At 40.8% G+C, this 19,299-nt stretch overlaps 1 protein-coding gene across 1 annotated transcript in view; it reads left to right on the top strand.

Annotated features, from left to right (window-relative positions):
* The window catches only part of DPYD (dihydropyrimidine dehydrogenase), a 750,022-nt gene that overhangs the window by 626,990 nt on the left and 103,733 nt on the right, over nt 1–19,299 (top strand). Inside the window, exon 19 of the mRNA XM_056844741.1 lies at nt 13,204–13,346. Coding sequence (XP_056700719.1) covers nt 13,204–13,346 — 143 coding nt within the window. The remainder of the gene's footprint in view (nt 1–13,203; nt 13,347–19,299) is intronic.

The following is a 19,299-nucleotide window of genomic DNA, read 5'->3' as shown; positions in this document are numbered from 1 at the left end:
AAATTGGTTATTTAAATAAATTGCTAATTATCTGGATATGACGGTATGAAAAACCTGCTAATGAGTTATGTGATAAGTGTAGTTTTTGAAGGCCACCTACAGGTGGAAGAGAGCAAAAGCAATATTGAATTATTATCCTAAATAAGGAGGTGGAGGACTATGTCTTGTTTGTAATATTTACATCTGTCTCTATGAGTCCTTCCCAAATGTTATAGATATGTACAGCAAGTATGCGGAGGATTTTCCTTTTATGGAAGGTCAGACTTCTTTAGTTTGCAGCATTTGCTTGTTTGCCCTAATCCTTAAAATGTCTGGTTTAATTAGTATTTACAGTAACATGTTAACAGTAAATGAATGGCAAATCTTCCTAGATTAATTCCCATTCTGCCATTTTCACTGCTGGTATTTACTTTTCCTTCATTTTTTTGAAAAACAAAAACAAAACAAAAACAGAAGTTATGTTATTATTATTTTCAGTAATATTAACCTTTGCAGGAGTGGGGGGGGGCGGCAGCTGGATTTCAAACCCTGCAATATACTTATATGGAGGAATTGGGTGTAATCCTAAACACACTCATTAGTAAAAAAGTTTCACTGAAATCAACAGGACTTACCATATTAATAGTGGGTTAACCCCACCCTCACCTTCTCAGTGGTCATTAATATGCAAATATGCACTTAAAAAATTACAACCCACCCATCCTTGATATGGGTAGTAACTTAGAGTGCAGTTCTAAGCAGAGGGGTGTGTGTGTAAAGTGCCCTCAAGTCACAGCCAACCTCTGGCGACCCCAGCAAGGGGCTTTCAAGGCAAGTGAGAAGCACAAGTGGTTTACCATTGTCTTCCTTCTAAACAGAGGTATCCCCTTATAAATCCATTAAAGTAAATGGGCTTAAAAGGCTGTAATTCTGTTTAGGATTGCATTGTTAAAGACCTAAAAGTCTAATTAAAATAATTTGATAGTAATTCTTAAAAGACAGGGCAACGAAGTAGGCTAGGAATTCAGTGAATCCTGAAGAGAAGGAAGTTCTATAACCATATAAAGCAAGTTGGTATTAAAATTGGCAGTCTTGTGCACTTCTTGTTTCAATAATGTGTGTGTGTGTGTGTGTGTATCAAATCTGGCCCCCAGTCAGTGTCATCCTTTCCCAGTTGTCACTCCCAGAGCCAAAAGTTGGATGAATATGTGTAATGTCTGTTATAAAAATATAGAAAACCATTTTAGCCTACCCACCACCTTTCCCATGTCAAAATAGACCTCCAATTCAAGTTATTGCTGACTGTTCTAAGGAATGAGGGGCCTAAGCAGTTGGTATCTGTGTGAGTTTAAAATCAAGTAGTGCCTTCCTGTGCATCCAGAACACAGTGGAAATCAGTGTACATGATAGAACAACAGTGTTATAATGCACTCTTGACAACTCCCCACAAAATACCCCCCAGCTATACATGTCAACAGAATGCATGCTGATATGCCATCATTAGTTTTTCTTTTAATAATAGCACAGCATCCAAAATTACACTCCATTCACTAAAAATAAATTGCATGTTTAATAGTATGTTAACTTCTTAGTTTATTCTTAGTTCATGTTTAATATAGTGTTGAATGAATCTTAAATTTAATTTTGCAAGGAAGATGCATGCTGTAATTACTGTAACAAAAATAAATTAAAGCTAAATTTTGCTTTGCTATATGCATTACGCTACTGAGAATTATGACTCAATTCCATTTTTATGCCAGGAACACTATACAATAGATATTGTAGGTGGGATGTTTTTTTCTGTGTGTGTTTTGTTTCTGTTGATAGGCCAAAGGAAACAAGGAGACTTTTAAACTCAAAATTTTATGGTGACGAGATTATAGTGGAGGAGGAGGGCTCATGCAGAAGGGTTAATATTATTTATTATCCTTCTAGAGAAAGTCATTATAAAGACATGCCACAATAAACCATGAGCATAAGACATAATAATCATATAGCGTTCCAGTGCATGTCACAGCCTTCACCTAGTAAGCAATACTGTATATGCTCCAATGAGCTATGTCACAATGGACCGCTCTGTCCACTGATGTTTGGAGTCAATTAATCTAATCATTTACATACCAGAAGATATGAAGTTAGATCCTACAGAAAAACTCACATTGGTCAAGACCCACATTCGGGGAGGGGCGTCATTCAGTGGGGTGGAGGGGCAGGCTGAGGGGCAGGATCGGCCCCTCAGTGGAGAGTGCTGTGGGAAGGTTGGGGGCGGGGACCGAGAGGGAGGGAGGAAGCGAAAGAGGACAGCCAAGGCCCCATGTACATGTCATTTGAAAAGAAAAAGGCTGGGAGTTCCAGTCACAGAACAGCCAGCTTTTTTTTGGCTGGAAACAAGATGAAATCCCAATTTATAGTCCTGGTTTATGGGGAGAAAACAAACTCTAATATTGCCTAAGCACCAGCATTCAAAACTGCAGCAGATTAAACTTCCTTAGAAAATAAGTTTTTAATCATTCATATTTGAGAGGGAGGGAGAGAAATGTGAGGAGGTAGGGGAGTATCCAAGCAAGAGAACAAGCTATGTAAGTACTCTTTACAGGCAAACTTTTGTTTGTTTGTGATATCGGAATGCAGCCATTATCCATCTACCAACCAAGCTTTAGCTTGTGAGCAGTGGACTGGCCATGCATGCTAATGATGGTCTTCAAAGTAATATAATTATTAGCCAAAATGAGAATTTTGTCTCTGTCAGTGAATATCAAGGAATCTTTGTGTAATGAAATTTCATGGTTTGCTGAACATGGCCAAGCCTCAGGTTCACATGCTCCCTTTTGTCTCCCCTTCCCTCATTTTATCTATACTAATTTAAGAAAGTGAACTCTGTTTCATGCAAAGCATAGGTTGCTGTCATGTCCAAATTGGCAAACTATGATTTCTACATGACCCCAAACCAGATTTTTGCAGTCTTGGCTTGGACAAACCATAGTTTGCTGATTCAGACCTAATGACAAATTATGGTTTGCAATAAAAAGGACGTTCCTGACTGAATCAGGAACCATGAGGGGAGAATAGAAGTAGAGAGAAGAAGCAGAATGTGTGAGCTTGATGCTCAGTGAAATCATGGTTGCTCAGTGAAATCATGGCTGCCCATAGCTTAGAGTCCATGGTATATCCTACAGTAAAATGTTGTGGAAGGAGTTGGTGGACCAACAGCAAAGCGGGGGGGGGGGGGAGACTTAACCCTAAAAACAACAGAATTAAGTACCCAAAGGTCAAGAAAAAAACAACTTTCAAGACCAAAGGTTATACAATGTACAGGCTATATCAATACAAAATATGTATAATTTATTACAGACTAAAATCAATAATATATATACAGCCCTGCAATAGCCTGCTAAACCAACATATTCATGTAAACATTCAACACAAATAGACATAAAATCACAGAATTAGACTTTGACAAAATGTGTTTTGGCCAAATGGCCTTCTTCAGTGGTCCTAACAAGCACAGTTCCAGATTAAAAATGTACATGATTATCGAAAATTTTTTATGACTGTAGGTACGTTGTGTTCTGAAAACATAAATAAAAAGATAAAAATATATTAATTAAACCCTTAGCCTGTACATCAATTATATATTAAAATCAATTAAGGCTCCACACTTACTGCAAGATAACAATTAATATATATACCTGCAAAACTTTCTCATCTGTTTTAGGCTTCCATACAAATAGGCAACTAATCCCTATGTTAAGAGGGAAACATGAACATGTTGGTTTGGCAGGCTATTGCTGGGCCTTATATACGTTATCGATTTTAGTCTGTAATAAATATATACACATTTTGAAGGAGTTGGTGGACCAATTTCCCCCTCTTCCATCCCCGAATCCGCCACTGAGGCTAATCTTATTTAAAAACATTCAGCATCACATTGAGGGGGGGGGGTGCTGTGAGGTGGGAGAATCAGGTGAAACTATCCCCCTCTTGCCAATGGCAGACTAACAGCCCATTCCTGAGGCTGGGGGCTGAATGTGGTTAGGAGGCACGCAGGGACTTACACTGGCGCAAGTGGCACTTGTGCCATCCAGAAAGGCGGCACGATGGCGTAAGTGCAGTTAGGCTGGTGGTGGCAGGTGGCAAAAGGGGAAGGCTTGGGGACGGTGGCACAAAAACCTCGCCAGCACCCGAGAGGCGCAGAAGCGGGCACCGGCGATCGAGGTAGCGTTCCTACGGGCGTTTCATGGGCTAGGAGGGTTTGAATGTCATGAAGGGGAAATTGCAAAGTCCCCACCCCATGGAGCTGACCAGCAGCATGCTGGCCCATGCAAGGCTTACCTAAGCCCTTTTGGCTGAGGAATGCCCACTTTTGGTGGCCGAAAGTTACGCCAGGTATTTACCTGGTGCAGCCCATAGAGCCCCATGCACTCTCTCCATCCCATTGACTCTGCTCCTCCCAAAAGTCCCGCCCATCTCTCCTCGCCAGCTGTGGAATCCGACTAGGAGGCTGAGCAATAGTTGCTGCACCCCTGTGGGGGCGGGGTCAGGAAGGCGGGGAATTCACTCATAAGAGGCACTTTGAGGTCGGGCTTCATTTGACAGGTAAGCCATGAGTGCTTTTCTCCATTGAGGTACTGAGAAGACAGGAATGCCTTCTATGAATGTATTGTGGCGTGTACCCTTCTTGCTGTCATAGGCCTTTTATGCATGGTCTGTTTCCGTTGGAGCTGCTGCTCTCTAACTGCACAGTATTTGCAGTTGAATTCTCAAAACACTATGCACAGGGGCATTTTCCCCCAAATAAATTGTGATCAATTATGCATCCCAAGCGAAAATGTGGAGCTTCTGAACCACACAGGAGTCCCTCCCCCCTAAAAACACTGCTTTGTAATTGGGTGTAATGTATTTTTTGAAATACATCGGCAGCCCCCCCCCCCAGCCCCACAGTGAAATTCTTTCATTTGATCTGAACTGTGGTCATTTTACAGTGAAAGCAGAGAAGGGGTTTTGTCTGGACACCCTCCCCCAAAGCAATTTGTTTCTAGTTATTTTAATGCAGCCTACTGATAACCTTTTGGTGGTCCCCGGCCCAAGGAGTATGTGACTGTCCTTGACAAGGGCCAGAGCTTTTTCATCCCTGGCCCCGGCCTGGTGGAACTGCCTTCCTAGTAACATCAGGGCCCTGCAGGACCTTAAAGAGTTCCACAGGGCCTGCAAGATGGAGTTGTTCCACCGGGTCTACAACTGAGGGCAGCCACTGTTTCTCATCTGTGCTGGCCTCCTTACCTATCTCCCTACTTCTTTGGAACCATGACTATGTGGGGGACACTGACTGCTCCATCGGTCTTCAGTATCTGATGTGCTCTGAATGAGCACCATCTTGTTGTATGTTGCATTTGTTATATTTATTAACTTGTTGGTATTTCTAGAATTTTAATTTAGATGTAATGTATTTTAGGTTTTTATTGTATGTATGCTATTAAATTTTGTTTTTACCCATCCTGAGTCTGACCTTGGCCAGGAATTGAGGGCGGGATAGAAATTGAATAAACAAATTAATTAAATAAATAAACATAAAAACACTCAAATGGTCATTTGTGATCATTTCATCATTCCATCGGTAGTCTTGCAAAAAAAAAAAAAGTCTTTCATGCCTATAAGAGGATGTGTATAAGCAGAGGACAGTAAATCAGCCCGGCTATGTTCCATCCTGCCAAGAATTGAAACTCGCTGTGAAACTGACCAAATAAGCAGCCACATAGGTTGTTTGTGATTATTTCAGGTTTCTCTCAACTGTTTGATCTGAAACTAACCAATACTCACTATGAAACTGACCAATTAAGCAGCCTCATGGTATCCCAGCATTATTCTTTCACTAGTGCACTCGCAAATGGCTTCTAGGGAGGGGTTGGATGTTGTGGCTCAGACCCCAGCAAGCAAGGAATCCTCAGGGGAAGAGCCATGCCAGGAGGAACCAACCTTCCTTGAACCTCAGCTGGCTGAGAGCCCATTGCAATCCGACCCACAGCAGGGAGAGAACAAAGTACAGCAAAAGGAATCTGAATCAGAAACCAGCCCTGCTGAATGGTTACTGAGATGCCTGACTTTGTTGATCCAGCTCCAGCTGCAACTCCTCAGATCATCAGCCCGCCCAGCTCACCTGAACTAGTTCGGCAATGCAGACAGTGTTGGAAGGTAGAACTACTCACTAAAAGGCGCAGCGCCAGAGTGAAAGCTCAGAGGCATCTCATGGAGAACTGTGGGTCCTCAGGGGACGAAGGCTGAGGAAAAGAAAGCATAAAAGGCTGGCTTCCACAAGCCAGCCTTGTGGACACAACTTTGCAAAAGAGCCTGAAACTTTTGCTGATGACACTTCTCTGCAGCGACCCTTTGGAATTTTGACTTGGACTGACCTTGACCCAGCTTGACGACTCCAGCTCCTGTTTTCATCTCCCAGCAGCCTCCCAGACAGCTGCTGTTCTGCTTTAGTGCCTACAATCAGCCTCTCTGTAACCTGACACAGCCCAGCACAGGGACAGACATGTGGGAGGGAGAAGCAAGAATGGGCATGGGGAGAAAAACCTGAAGTGACAAGTATGCACAGGATCGCGGCAGACTTTAAACTCAGGGGAAATCAGCATCCTGAAAATGCGGGGGAAATGCGAGGGGAGAGCAAGGTGACTTCTGAAGGTCAGAAAATACATGCATAATTAAAATGAAGCCCCGAAGTAGTCAGGAGGTGACATGAAGGGGACAACCTGTGCATAAAAGGCCTTAGTGTATATATTCCCTTTACCTTGGGGAAAAAAACCCTTTCCTATAGGGTATTTGCCCTCATCTGGGACATGGACCATTGTGTTGGAGACCATGGGCATCCCTTTCCAGCTGAGTTGTGGAAGTGTCATAGTGATATGTTTGGAGTGTGCACACTTCCTTCCTTGTCAAAAGGATATATATTTTTAACTCCCATCTGGAAAGTTCTCAAGTGTGTGGTAACTACAGGGCATGTAGTTTGCACAGTCTTATGAGCAGTGTAAAGTATTTCCCCTAGGTCTTGTCAATTAAAATGGCTTTTAACACTTGAATTAAAAAAACACCTGTGCAACTAAAAAAGAATGAAAAACAGAGTTTTAAAAGTTAGGGTAATGGAGAAAAAATGCTGTACATATTGAAGAAGAAAACATTTATATGTGTGTATTTGTGAAAAATGTAAAAAGAAATATTGGAGAGAGGACCACCTACTACTGCATGGCACCATCCTGGTGTAACAACTTGTTTGGGAACTGTATGACTACAATTCTGAACAAGTGCTATTTTTGTAGGTAGATGTTTGGCTCACTGGGGGATGTTAAAAGCAACAGGAGGGAATGAAGCAAAAGGGAAGTCAGGCTGGGTTAGCTTCAGCTCTGTTTATTGTTAACAGAAGTGCAACAGAAATACTATTTATCCATCTTGTGTTACACCAATATCGTTTTCATAACTTGTATTCAAGAAGAAGAAGGAGGAGGAATCAAATCAGCTTACAATCACCTTCCCTTCCCCTCCCACGACAAACACCCTGTGAGACAGGTGGGGCTGAGAGAGCTCTTAATAGAACTGTGACTAGCCCAAGATCACCCAGCTGGCTTCATGTGAAGGGAACCAACCCGGTTCACCAGATTAGGGTCCACCACTCCAAACCTCCACTCTTAACTACTACACCATGCTGGCTGTCATTGCTACAAATTCTTGTTTTCAGAGAGCTTGAGATTTTGTCTGCATCACTCAATAGTTGCTTTGCCTTCTCAGCAGATTCTCCACTCAAAGATGGTTTTGGTAACGGCTTAACACCGAAACATGGTCATATGAATCCAGTCTTAGAGAGGTTCTGTCCAGATGCCCTCCCAATATATGAAATGTCTTTATTTTGAAACCTCACCTAAGCCTGAGTATTTGCTGCAAGACCATTTCTGTCTGGGCTATCTTCTATTCATCTGATGTAAAGTGCCTCTGGATAATCAAATAAAAACTTACCGGTAGCTTTGTAAGATTTCACATGGCTGTCATTAGCCATCTCATATGACTTGAATTTGTGTGCCAGGGATCCATCTCCTAGCTCAGTGATCTTCAGTCTATGGGTCAGGACCTCAGGTGGGTTGCAGAACCTCACTTGTTGAGTTACAACCCCCTTTAGAGCTGCCTTTTTGTTCTGTTTTGGAAGAACCTGCTGCTTGTGCTCATGTGAATAGAGTAAGGGTGCTATGGTTCCTGTTTTCTTTTTACACATATTGAGAAGAGCAGAAGGAAAGTGAGGCAAATGAAACAATGCTAGAGATGGTTCCTTTTTAGCACAGGCAGGTTCAGGGACTGTGGATCTGCCTCTTCCTGTCACATGACTCTCACTTGTCACATGCTTGCATCTAAAAAGGTCCCGTGCTGTGGCCTGGAAATTAAAGTGGGTCCCAGGCCTAGAAAGCTTGAAGACTAGTGACTAGATGGGTGCTGTGCTTTATTTGGTATTTTATTCTACAGGTTTTGCCTTACTCTTTCAGTGTATTTAGTTACATAAACAATTATGATATTGGACTGTAACTTGATCCATGTATCACTCTTCCATTCTCATTCCCAGGAGAAATTCTTATGTGTTTATTATTATTTCTTTGGTTAGTTGATTACATTTCTTTTGTGCATATCTAGAATTGGACTTAGCTTGTCATCATTGCTCAAGTTTCATTCTATTTTCATGACCTAACTAAATGTAATAATGTTTCTCCAGCATGTATCTCTGGTAGTATTTAATACATTAAACAGGTGATGGGCATTGTCATATCCAGTGTTTCTCTACCCCCTATGCAACAGCTGGTGAATTGAAATGCTGAATGGAACGATGTCATGCCTCACATTTCCTTTTTGAGATGACAGGTGATATTTATGTGAGAGATGCTATAACATCTAAGCCACTGACTTTTAAATGTGTGGCTTAGCCTTGAAGATTGAGCTGTTGTTGTTTTTCTTGTACAATATTGGAGGGTGGGGAGTGTCTTATATCCAGGATACCATGGTTCTGTCTTATTCGTTTTTTGTGACTTGGCTATAGACTCAAAATCTATGCTTGGAATGTGAACGAGTAAGTCCAATATAACTTTAAAAGAACTCTGTGTGTTCCTCTTAGTCTCGTTAAGATTGATTTTGCAAAGTGAACTGCAAATATCAAGCCATCCATTAATGCCCAATGGGAGTTCTTTGTCCTTTCTCTTTTCTCATTCTTATGTTCTGTTTTGCTGTGATCTTTACTTAGACTTTTTAAGGTTTTTTAACAAAAATCCTCAACTTTGGTCAAATATCTGCTCGTGCTCCTGAAGAACCCTATTGTAGCATTCCCCCACCCCCCTCAGCTTAGAGTTAAGTACTTAATTAAACTGCCTTTTTCTCCCTCTTTGGCTTCAGCAGTCACTTTGACTGTGTGAAGTGTAGTTTCACTGCACCAACATGCCTATGCCTAGTAAATTATCTCAGCATTCTTAGCCACTAACTCAGGTGGTTCTCTGTCCCTTGAAGACATGTATTGATACGGCACACCTATCAGGCAGCTTGAATGCTGGTTCTGGAGCAGATGTTGATGGGATGTGAGTTTGGTATTGAAGATGGAAGAAATGCCAGAATAGGTAAATAATGAGGAGGAATCTGTGCTGAAGCAGCTGAAGGTGGCATAACCCTAGAGGATAATTCATATGCTGAATCAGGAGCAGATGTCAATAGAGACAGCTTGTCTGTGTATTTGGATTGCTGATTCAGTAGCAACTAGCATTGATGGGATAGGCTTGTCAGACATCCTGTTTGTAAAGACCAATGTTGACTGTAAAAATGGTGGGTTGTTAGAGGGAGGTGACATTTTGCTACAGGCAATAAGCACAGAAGAAACATCTTTCAAAAAATGACAACACAACAGATTTTTCAATGTTCTATTGAAAAACCATATCAGCAAACATATTTCAGCTTTAAAAACTGCAGTTAAATATTCTCCAATATGGAGACACTTAGCATGGCCATATTGCTTATTTGCCATGCCAAGATGGCACAGTAAGTCTTTTGTAGTGCAGAGGAGAGGCAGAGTCTGGTAGGCCGCTTGCCTGTCTGAGAAAGGATTCTCCTCCAACTTGCTGTTAAATGTTTTGTGCTGTTTGTGCATCTGCTGGATTTTGACTTAAGAGTTTCAAAGATGGAATGAAGAGTGTCTCTGTGTAAATGCAATGTGGAGTATAGCCATTTAAATACACAAAGCAAGCTTCTGGGTCAGTGGCTTGAGCAGCCTGCTCTAGCAGGATGCCTTTGCCTTCCCAACTTCAGGTTCATGAATTCAAGATCATATGTGTCTTTGCTTTATCATGAAAATTATTTAATGCTATGTGAAACCGAAAGCACCAGAGGTACAGGAGACGTTGACTCAATACAGCCCTTGTGTGAAATTATTATTTAATTAAGCCAATTATGCTTAGTGTGATTGCTGAATGTGGTACACTCTTAAGGGGGACCAGGTCTCCCACTATAGAAAAATTTGGAGGAGGGGGGAGTGCCATTGCGGCAACACCATGATGTTACTTCTGGTCATGTAGGAAACCAAAAAGGTTGTGGGGGGGGGGGAACCTTATAAAAGGAAATATAAATGCCAATTACAAAAAAGCTAAAATTATATTTTAAAACTTTATTATTCAAATTATAACTATTAAAAATGGTGCATCAAAATTCATCAATTTTTGGTTACATATATAAGCACTAGGTGTGTGCATATCGATAAACCCAAACCGAAAATAAACCTGAAATTAGCGATTTCAGTAAATTTCTAGTTCAGGTTTACTGAATGCACAAACCTGGGGAGAAAGCTGAAGCTGAATAATTATTTGTCTTTTTCCGGGTCCGGATGTGTGTGTAATTTTTTGAGGTAGAGCCTCCAAATTCACAGCATACCTTGAAGGGACTCTCCTTACACGACCCCAAAGTTTGGTGAAGATTGGGTTAGGGGGTCTGATTTTATGGGGTTCGGAAGGGGTCACCCTCTCCTCCATTGACAAAGTTTGCAATGGTTTTCAATGGAGGAGGGGGGCAGCCACTTCCGGACCCCATAAAACCCTGACCCAATCTTCACCAAACTTGGGGGGGTTGTGCAAGGAGAGTCCTTTCAAGCTATGCTTTGAATTTGGGGGCTCTATCTCCAAAAATGTCCCCCAGGAGAATTTTAAATGTACTGACCTTTTCAGACTTGTTGTCGCAGTAATGGCTGCCGGTCTGCTTCCTTTCTCCCTCATGGTGGATTGCAAGGTTGCTGTTCATTATGGAAATTGAGTTCTTAAGTATGGGAAAACTCAATTTCCCATAATGAACAGCAACCTTGCAATCCACCATGAGGGAGAAAGGAAGCATCAAACCAGTAGCTGAAGTTTGTTTACTGACTATGATAAGTCTTAATTATGTTTCTTCATAATGCATGAATGCAAACAACCCTGCTTAAACCTGTGTTGGGCTTAGCCTGTGGGTTCCATAGTAGAAATGAGGAACTGTGCAGGATGGTAGAACTGACTCTGCTAAAATGCCTTTTGGTCTGTATCATCTAGGGTTGTGCAAAAAAAAAATTCAGTAAATTTCGGGTTTGGGTTTTTTCAACCCCATTTTTTTTGGTAAACCCAAAATAAGTCAAATACCCATAATGGTAAATATCAATATTTGGCTTATTGTCGGGTTTACCAAAATATTTGGGCCCATTATAGTCAATGGGGATTTTTTTCAAAGCTCCTGGGGGGCATTTTGGGAGGTAGAGTCCCCAAATTTTCATTGTGGTGTGTGGGCGTGTAGTAATGTAGGCATATATAGCTTGAAATTCTATATAGCAGTTGCTATGAATGGTAATTAAAGTGGATCTCCTGCATGGAGATTGGCAAGCTTCTAAATCCACAGCCTATTTCAACAAGGCGAGACAATAAACTAAAGGCCGGAAGTCGAGCCAGCAACCTTCACTTAGTGTAAATAATAAGATAACACCGGTCTGAGTGGGAGGTAATAGGCTTTCATAATATAAAGTTAAATAGCCTTGCTTCCCATCTTTTTTATGTCTTATTCTCATTATATTATAATTTGTTTGTCTTTTGAAGATATAATCACATATCTATATCAGTCAACCTTGCTAGACATCCTTGAGATAGGTCTGAAGGATATTGTTTTGAGAAAAAGGTTTTAGATCCTTGATGTGATGTCATGAAAAGATTACTTACAGATTAGAATTCCCATAGAAAGGGTATTTAAGGGCACAGAAATTGTTCAGTAGTTGGGAGTTCTATAGCAGACATGCTGCCCCTATGCTGTCTGTTTAAAGAATTTCCCCAGAAGCATGGCACATCCAGAGGTATGTGAAGTTGGTATTTCAATTGTAACTTTTACTGAACAAGATCTGCTTAAACTTTGTAATAATCTAGTTAGGTTTAAGCTATGTCAAAAAGGGCCCCAACTATGGGGCCCTAACAAAACCAGTCCAAAAAACAAAAAAGAGAAAAAGAAAAAGGGGAGAAAGCACAGAGCCATGCCTCTGAGCAATGGCGAATATACGACCCCCAAAAGCCGAATATCTATTCAGCTTTTTTGGGAATCGCCTATTTAGCTTCGGCTTTATACCCAGGTTTTGGAGTTCGGTAAACCTGAACCCTGAAATTTACTGAAACGTCTAATTTAGGGTTTATTTTTGGTTCAGGTTTATCGATATGCACAACTATAGTACCATCACTTCCTTTTTCTTTCTAGTTTTTGGCTACCTAGCATCTTGTACTCAGTAAAATCTACTGGGGCATTGACTTCAGAGGAGTCATGTGCTTGCACATAGCAGTCTCATGTGCAGCAATTTATGAAATGGTACACTGGAGTGAAGCAATGAACTGACATTGTTGCAAAGGGGGATAGACAGTTCAAGTATATATACTAGGCAAACTTGCTGCTGCTAAAACATTTTTGTTTTTTTCTCAAAAGAATGACTATTGCAACCAATCACAAATTTTGACAAAAAATGGGAGGGGCTGTGGTGGTTAGCTGCTGTCCATAGGGGAGTGTAAGGCACATCACGGCAAGGCTATGCTGAGGAAGGGGGTTTTATGGGAAAGCTTGAATACAAAGAGGATATATAAACAGGCTTTTCCAAATATAGGGGTGGGGGTGCTTAGGAGAGAACTAAGCAACCCTTCCCAAATAACATTCTCTATTTATTTTGTGTAGGAAATGCCATCAGACCCATCGCCCTACGAGCTGTTTCAGCTATAGCTTCCACTATTCCAGACTTTCCCATTCTAGCAACAGGAGGAATTGACTCGGCTGAAAGCGGCTTGCAGTTTCTTCATAGTGGTGCTTCTGTTTTACAGGTATTGTTTTTGCACTTAAAAAACCCCTATATGTTTATAAAAAATGTGCTTTACCATAAAACTGATCATTTTGCCTTACAGCAGGAAGAAGGAAAAGCCCAGTGTGGATTTTCCTGATTCCTTTCACCTGTTTCTGAGACACAGTCATTATGACTAAAGCTGGGCCAAAATGGAGAGGCAAGTTTCATATAAAATTATACTACTTGTTAAACAAGTTGTTAAACAAAATCCCACTCCCCTTTCAGTGATAATTTGTGGGGTCTGCAAAATATGGAAGAAATGTTCCCCTATTTTGACTGATGGCAGGGTAGCTCTTCTCTTACATATTTATCTTCATGAGAAATCTGATGAGCTGTGTGGAACCATGATATCATTATGTTGGCTATATCATGGTTTCCAGCCTTTTGGTATGGTGACTAGGGGTGTGGATTTGGCAAAGCTGAACCGGAAAAAAAAATCAGGGATTTTTTAATCCCTAAAAAAATGGTGATATTTAAGGGAGCCGAAAATTGGATCCCAAATAATGCTGCTTTGGCCCCACCGCCATTTTTTTTAAACTGGGGGGAATCCCCTTTCCCCCCTCCCTCTCCCCCTTACTCTCTCTCCCCCTCACTTTCTTGCTGGGTGGCTGGGTCTTGGAGGCAGCAGGCAGCACAGAGCTGAATGCTGGACTCGGCTCAGCCGGGCCCAGCATTCAGCTCTTTGTCATTGCCACCTCCAAAGTCCATGTGGGCTCAGAGGTGGCAGTAAAATCACAGTTGTATACATGGGGATGTCACACACGTACAAGCATCTTTCCTGTGATCAGGTAAATAACATAAAATACATATAAACCAAATCTGGTTTGGCCGTGAGGTCTTCCTCAGTGGTTTAAATTTGTACAATACACACTATTAGGGTTGCCAGGTCCCTCTTTGCCACCAGTGGGAGGTTTTTGGGGTGGAGCCTGAGGAGGGCTAAATTTGGGGAGGGGAGGGACTTCAATGCCATAGAGTCCAATTGCCAAAGCAGCCATTTCCTCCAGATATACTGATCTCTATAGGCTGGAGACCAGTTGTAATAGCAGGAGATCTCCAGCTGGTACCTGGAGGTTGGCAACCCTACACACCATACAATGTTTTTGTTAAAATTACAAAATGCCTGAACAACGCATTCAACATCCTAAAAAAAAGAAAAGAATTGTAACCAGAAGTGACATCACTCATCTCTGTGATATTCTAGCAATCCCCAAAATCTCTGTAGTTGTTGTCAGCTCTCAGTTGGCAGCCCTAGCCACTCTACAAATTAAGTTGCATCAAACCAGTATCAGCCAGACTATTCCATTACTGAGTGGCAGTATTTGAGAAAGGCCAGATGCTAGTAGATTGTCAACCAGGCTTGCCAAGAAGGTGGTATTATTAAGAGAAATTGATGGACAGATCTAAGCAGGTTCACAAGTCTACAGCAGGAAAGATGGTCCTCTGAGTATGCAGGCTCCAGGTCACGAAAGGTTGTAAAGATAATCATGAGCATCTTGAACTGAATCTATCAGCTTCACAGATGAGAGAAGAAAATTGAAAGTGCACTCATGTGCACGTGTCTTTCTGGTTCAGATGTGTCCATCTTATGTCTATGGTTAAAAAAATAAATTGAAAGTTGTTTATAGCTTTAGGACTATAGGTTTCTTTCTCAGGCTAAATATGATCCACAGTTTTCAGAGTCATTAACTGACTGTGGCTTACCAAGCCCTAGATGCCTCATTAGAGAACATTTTGGAGTGCAGTACATAACATTAATCTTGAGATTAATGATACTTTAGAATCTGGAGTGATGAAAAAACTTAAAGTACATTTTAAGTAGCAAACTGACTGGTAACCACTGTATTTCTGTCTTTTAAGCGACTCAAGAATTAATTTAAGATTCACAGTTAATGATTTATTTATGATATTTTTTACCAACCCTGCGTACAAAGGACCAGGGTGACAAACATTTCAGAGCCTCTCCAGTTCTATGGAAGTACCATAAACAGGATCAGTTTTTCATGTCCTCTCCCATGCTCTGGTAGGCTTCTGGCTCTATGATTTGTGAGGGAGCTGGGGGTCGGGGGCCTGTATTGGGTGCTCCAATCCCAGGTGGCGCTGGCTCCACACAGAGATGCCTGTCCTGGTGGGGCCACCTAAGCACTACTCTGGTGCTGTACCCACAGGTGGTTGGGCTGTTTATCGATGCTTTCGATATATATCGGGTTACAGAGTGGTGACCCGATATCTTGGATCCGCCCCCATGGTTTTCTGCCAATGCTCCATTCTGTTGTGATCAATAAAAGCTGTGGCCATTTATTTCCCAAATAGTACAGTGTATGTGTGTTTATTTGATGTTCCTCCTCCTTCCCCTTTCCTTGGAGCCACTTGCCCGTGGGTCCACAACTAAAACTATTTTGGTGGAAGTCTCAGGATTAATCAGAGCATACCGTAGAGTCTATCTGCAGGCCTAAGGAATGGTAGTAATGGTAGCGAATAGGGCTTTTTTCTCTGCAACCCTTGCATCAGCTGAATCTCACCCAGCTCAGTCATTTAAAGTGGTTCATGACTTGGTAAGACCTAAGTCCAGCTCTGTCAGTGATGTGAATTTGCTCCCTCGTTGGGGAGATTCTTTGTTGATAAAAATCATTCTCATCCATTTTGACTTGGAGGCCAACTTGAAAGTAGATCACTTCTCCTTTTGATATTACCTTTGGATGCAGACAGGGCCCTCAGAAGTGTGAAAGCCATCACTTGTGCTTTTCCTGACCACTGGAGGAGTTGACTTCTTTTAGAAGCCAATCCTGGCTTCTAAAATAATTCTGGGAAAATGTATTAAAGCCCCTTTGAGGCGAGGGTATTCTATTGATTTTAAACTGTAATGTTTTAAATGTGACTTGTAAGCAGCCTTGAGCAACAAGGAAAGGTTGGCTATAAATATGTTAATGAATAAATACATAAGCACAGAGGTCATCCCATTCTATCAGCATTCCTGTGAGGTTGAGCGCTACTGACTGGCCCAAGCGCTCATTGTTGAGCATGGTTTTAACTCAAGTATCTCTTCTTTAAGTCTGACATTCTACCTCACTTTGGCTCTACACACTGGAATGCAGCAGACATTTGTATAATTTTATAGCCACAGATAACCTTACTTTTGTGTAGTAATTTTCTACAGACTTCACCTGTTTACAGAAAAAAAGAGTAATGATGGTTGAAATTTCACTTCTATTCTAAGAAGCTTTTCTCATTTTTGCCATCCTGAATTTGGAGCGGTATTTATATCTGCAGATATAAATGATCAACAAGGGAATGTTCCATTGATTTCATTTATGACTGCTAATTAGAACTGAACCCAGACCAAAGGAGTATATAACTTCCTACAATTTGTCACCGAGCCTCTAAGGATTTCCATTAAAATGTTATATTAGCTGAAATATATTGCAGTGCTGCTTTCATTTGTACCCTACTTGCATTAGGACTTTGATTCAGCTTCAGAAAATGATGTCTTTATTAGTTTATTAATGTATAGTTAGTCAGAATGATTAGATAGGTGAGCAGGTTCATTATTACTCCTTTTTGTCAGCTAGTTTCTGAGTGTAATGATAAATGTTCAAGTGCGACATAATCACAGAGAGAGAAAGGAGCCTATACAAAGGCCATTTCCGCATGCATCACTTACCCCAGATTATACATATTATTTGACAGCTCCTCATCTTTCTAGAGCCTTCTGTTTAGCTAGATTGAATGCTAACCCCTCTATGGTTATGCAGGGCAGAATTTTGAATATACCATATCCAGACAGGACCTGTCCTTGCTCTTCTGGCCCTTTTGATTCACTAGCTCATGCCCTTTTGGAATGCCGCTTTTACGAGGAACTTCGATCACATTATATCTCCCCCCTTTTAACATACAAATCTAATGCCTCTGTGTCTGACATAATGCCTTTTCTACTAAGCGACAGGGATCCCAAGGCTACATTGTCAGTGGCAAGATTTGTTTCAGTCCTTATATCCCTCAAACACTAGATTTATGCCGCTCAAGATCAATGGATCAAGGAGCTTCTAAGGGATAAAAGGAAAGGACTTACCCCAGATATTCCATGTGGTTGATCTGCAAGGCTTGGAATCATATTCTACAATTTTTGTCCGCACGCCTCCCTTTGCAACGTTGTTTTCTGTAAGTGTTATCCTGTCCACACTCTCCCCTAAATGCAATGTTTTCTGGTGGGGAGCATCACATCATTCATGATGTGGTGGATGATCATGCTGTACACTTTCCCTATTGAGGGCAAACTGTAACTTCAAAAAAGAATACCAAACATTGTGATTCATTGTAGTTTGTCTAGTGGAAAACAGATGCACCTCCACTGACTTGGAGTTTCTGCTGGACCTTCAGTAAGTTATCTGTGGTTTTCCTTGGGTGTTTTCTATTCAAAAGCATCTAAGCATCTTTCCTAGCTAATATAGCCAGAAAATCAGCAACTGCACAAATACAAGCAGAATAAATTTAAATGAATTTGACAGCCAAATTGAACATTTTAATTAAACAAGAATGTTCTTGGAGATGTACAGTGCAATCCTACGCAGAGTTATACCCTTCTAAGTCCATTGATGTCAATGGACTTAGAAGGGTATGATTCCGTTTAGGACTGAACAGTTAGGGGGGAAAGTGAGACAAACCTTAACTCTAAACCTCTGACACATTCCAAACATTGTTAATTCCTGTTTTTTTCTAATTACTTGTATTTAATGCTGTATTTTTCTCAGGATTGCTATAGCTTAAAGAGTTTTGATATGTATTAAAATCCTCACTGTTTTAGCCAGAAGAAATAAACCAAAGATAGCAGGATTATGCACTTTGGATTTTCTTGTATATACATTATTCCAAATTCATTTTACTTTAACAAAAAGTGAATTAATCCTTATGTTATTAAACAAAGTATAGCATTCCTGTGCAACGTCTGTTTTTTTAATGTGAGCTCGTTTCCCTGAATCTTTGATTTGTACAAATAAGACTTTCATCTCTTTTCACATATCTCTCTTCTTTCACATATGTGCTCCACCAAGGCACATCTTTTCCTTTGGTAGATTTTTTAAAAGGCTTTTGAGGCAAAGGCATGCATTTTTAGAAGTCATCTCACTGTAGGAAATTAAAAATGGATACAATTATAGAAAACTCCGGTTGAAAGAGAAAATGCATTATGGAAAATGCCATAAAAGCACAAAAATATTAAAGTAAAAAATCACTTCACAGCAGCCCATATGATTCAATTGTAGATCAATAGTGTGTAGTTAATGCATTAGCAGTAGAGCATTAATTCGCAATTACCGCAGGTGATCTGATCCTCTGTGTGCTGTCCATTGACACAAATGACCTTTTCTTGAAAAAGATTCTGCAGTCATTATTTCTAGTAGCTGTAACTGGAAAAGGAATAGAATGAAGGAGTTGCTTTATATGGTGTGCACTTAAAAAAACACAGCAACAGCTCTTGAATATGGAACCTGCCCTGGATTAGCTTTAGAATCCTTTGAACATTTAGTTGTTGAATTGGAAGAATACATTTGTCCTTTTGGCAGGCTATCACAAGATATGGTACTACATACGTTCCAGGTGGATGTGCTTTATTCTGTTCCATAATGGATCTCTAGTAGTTCACAGGATAAAAATGTGCTTTGGAAGTGTACTATGACTGATGCTGCTTTTGAGTAGCCCAAACTAATCAGACTAATATCAGCAACAGCAATAATACTGAAAGAGTGTTGGTCTGTTGCAATTTAATTTCCTTCAGGCCCTTGGTATAAATAGTGGCAAAGAATTCTTAAAAGTGAGCCTTCTTTTAGCTGACCAGAGATCCACTTAAAGAAGTTTCCTTAGACAGCAGACAACTTCAAACATTGATTAGGGAAGTGGTAGGATACATGCTGATATCTCACATTGGACACATTTCTGTTGTA

Source organism: Euleptes europaea, chromosome 2 (assembly GCF_029931775.1).
Source record: "Euleptes europaea isolate rEulEur1 chromosome 2, rEulEur1.hap1, whole genome shotgun sequence".
In the NCBI taxonomy this organism is placed as follows: domain Eukaryota; kingdom Metazoa; phylum Chordata; class Lepidosauria; order Squamata; family Sphaerodactylidae; genus Euleptes; species Euleptes europaea.
The sequence above is the reverse complement of the archived record's forward strand: the minus strand, read 5'-3'. Positions and strand labels throughout refer to the sequence as shown.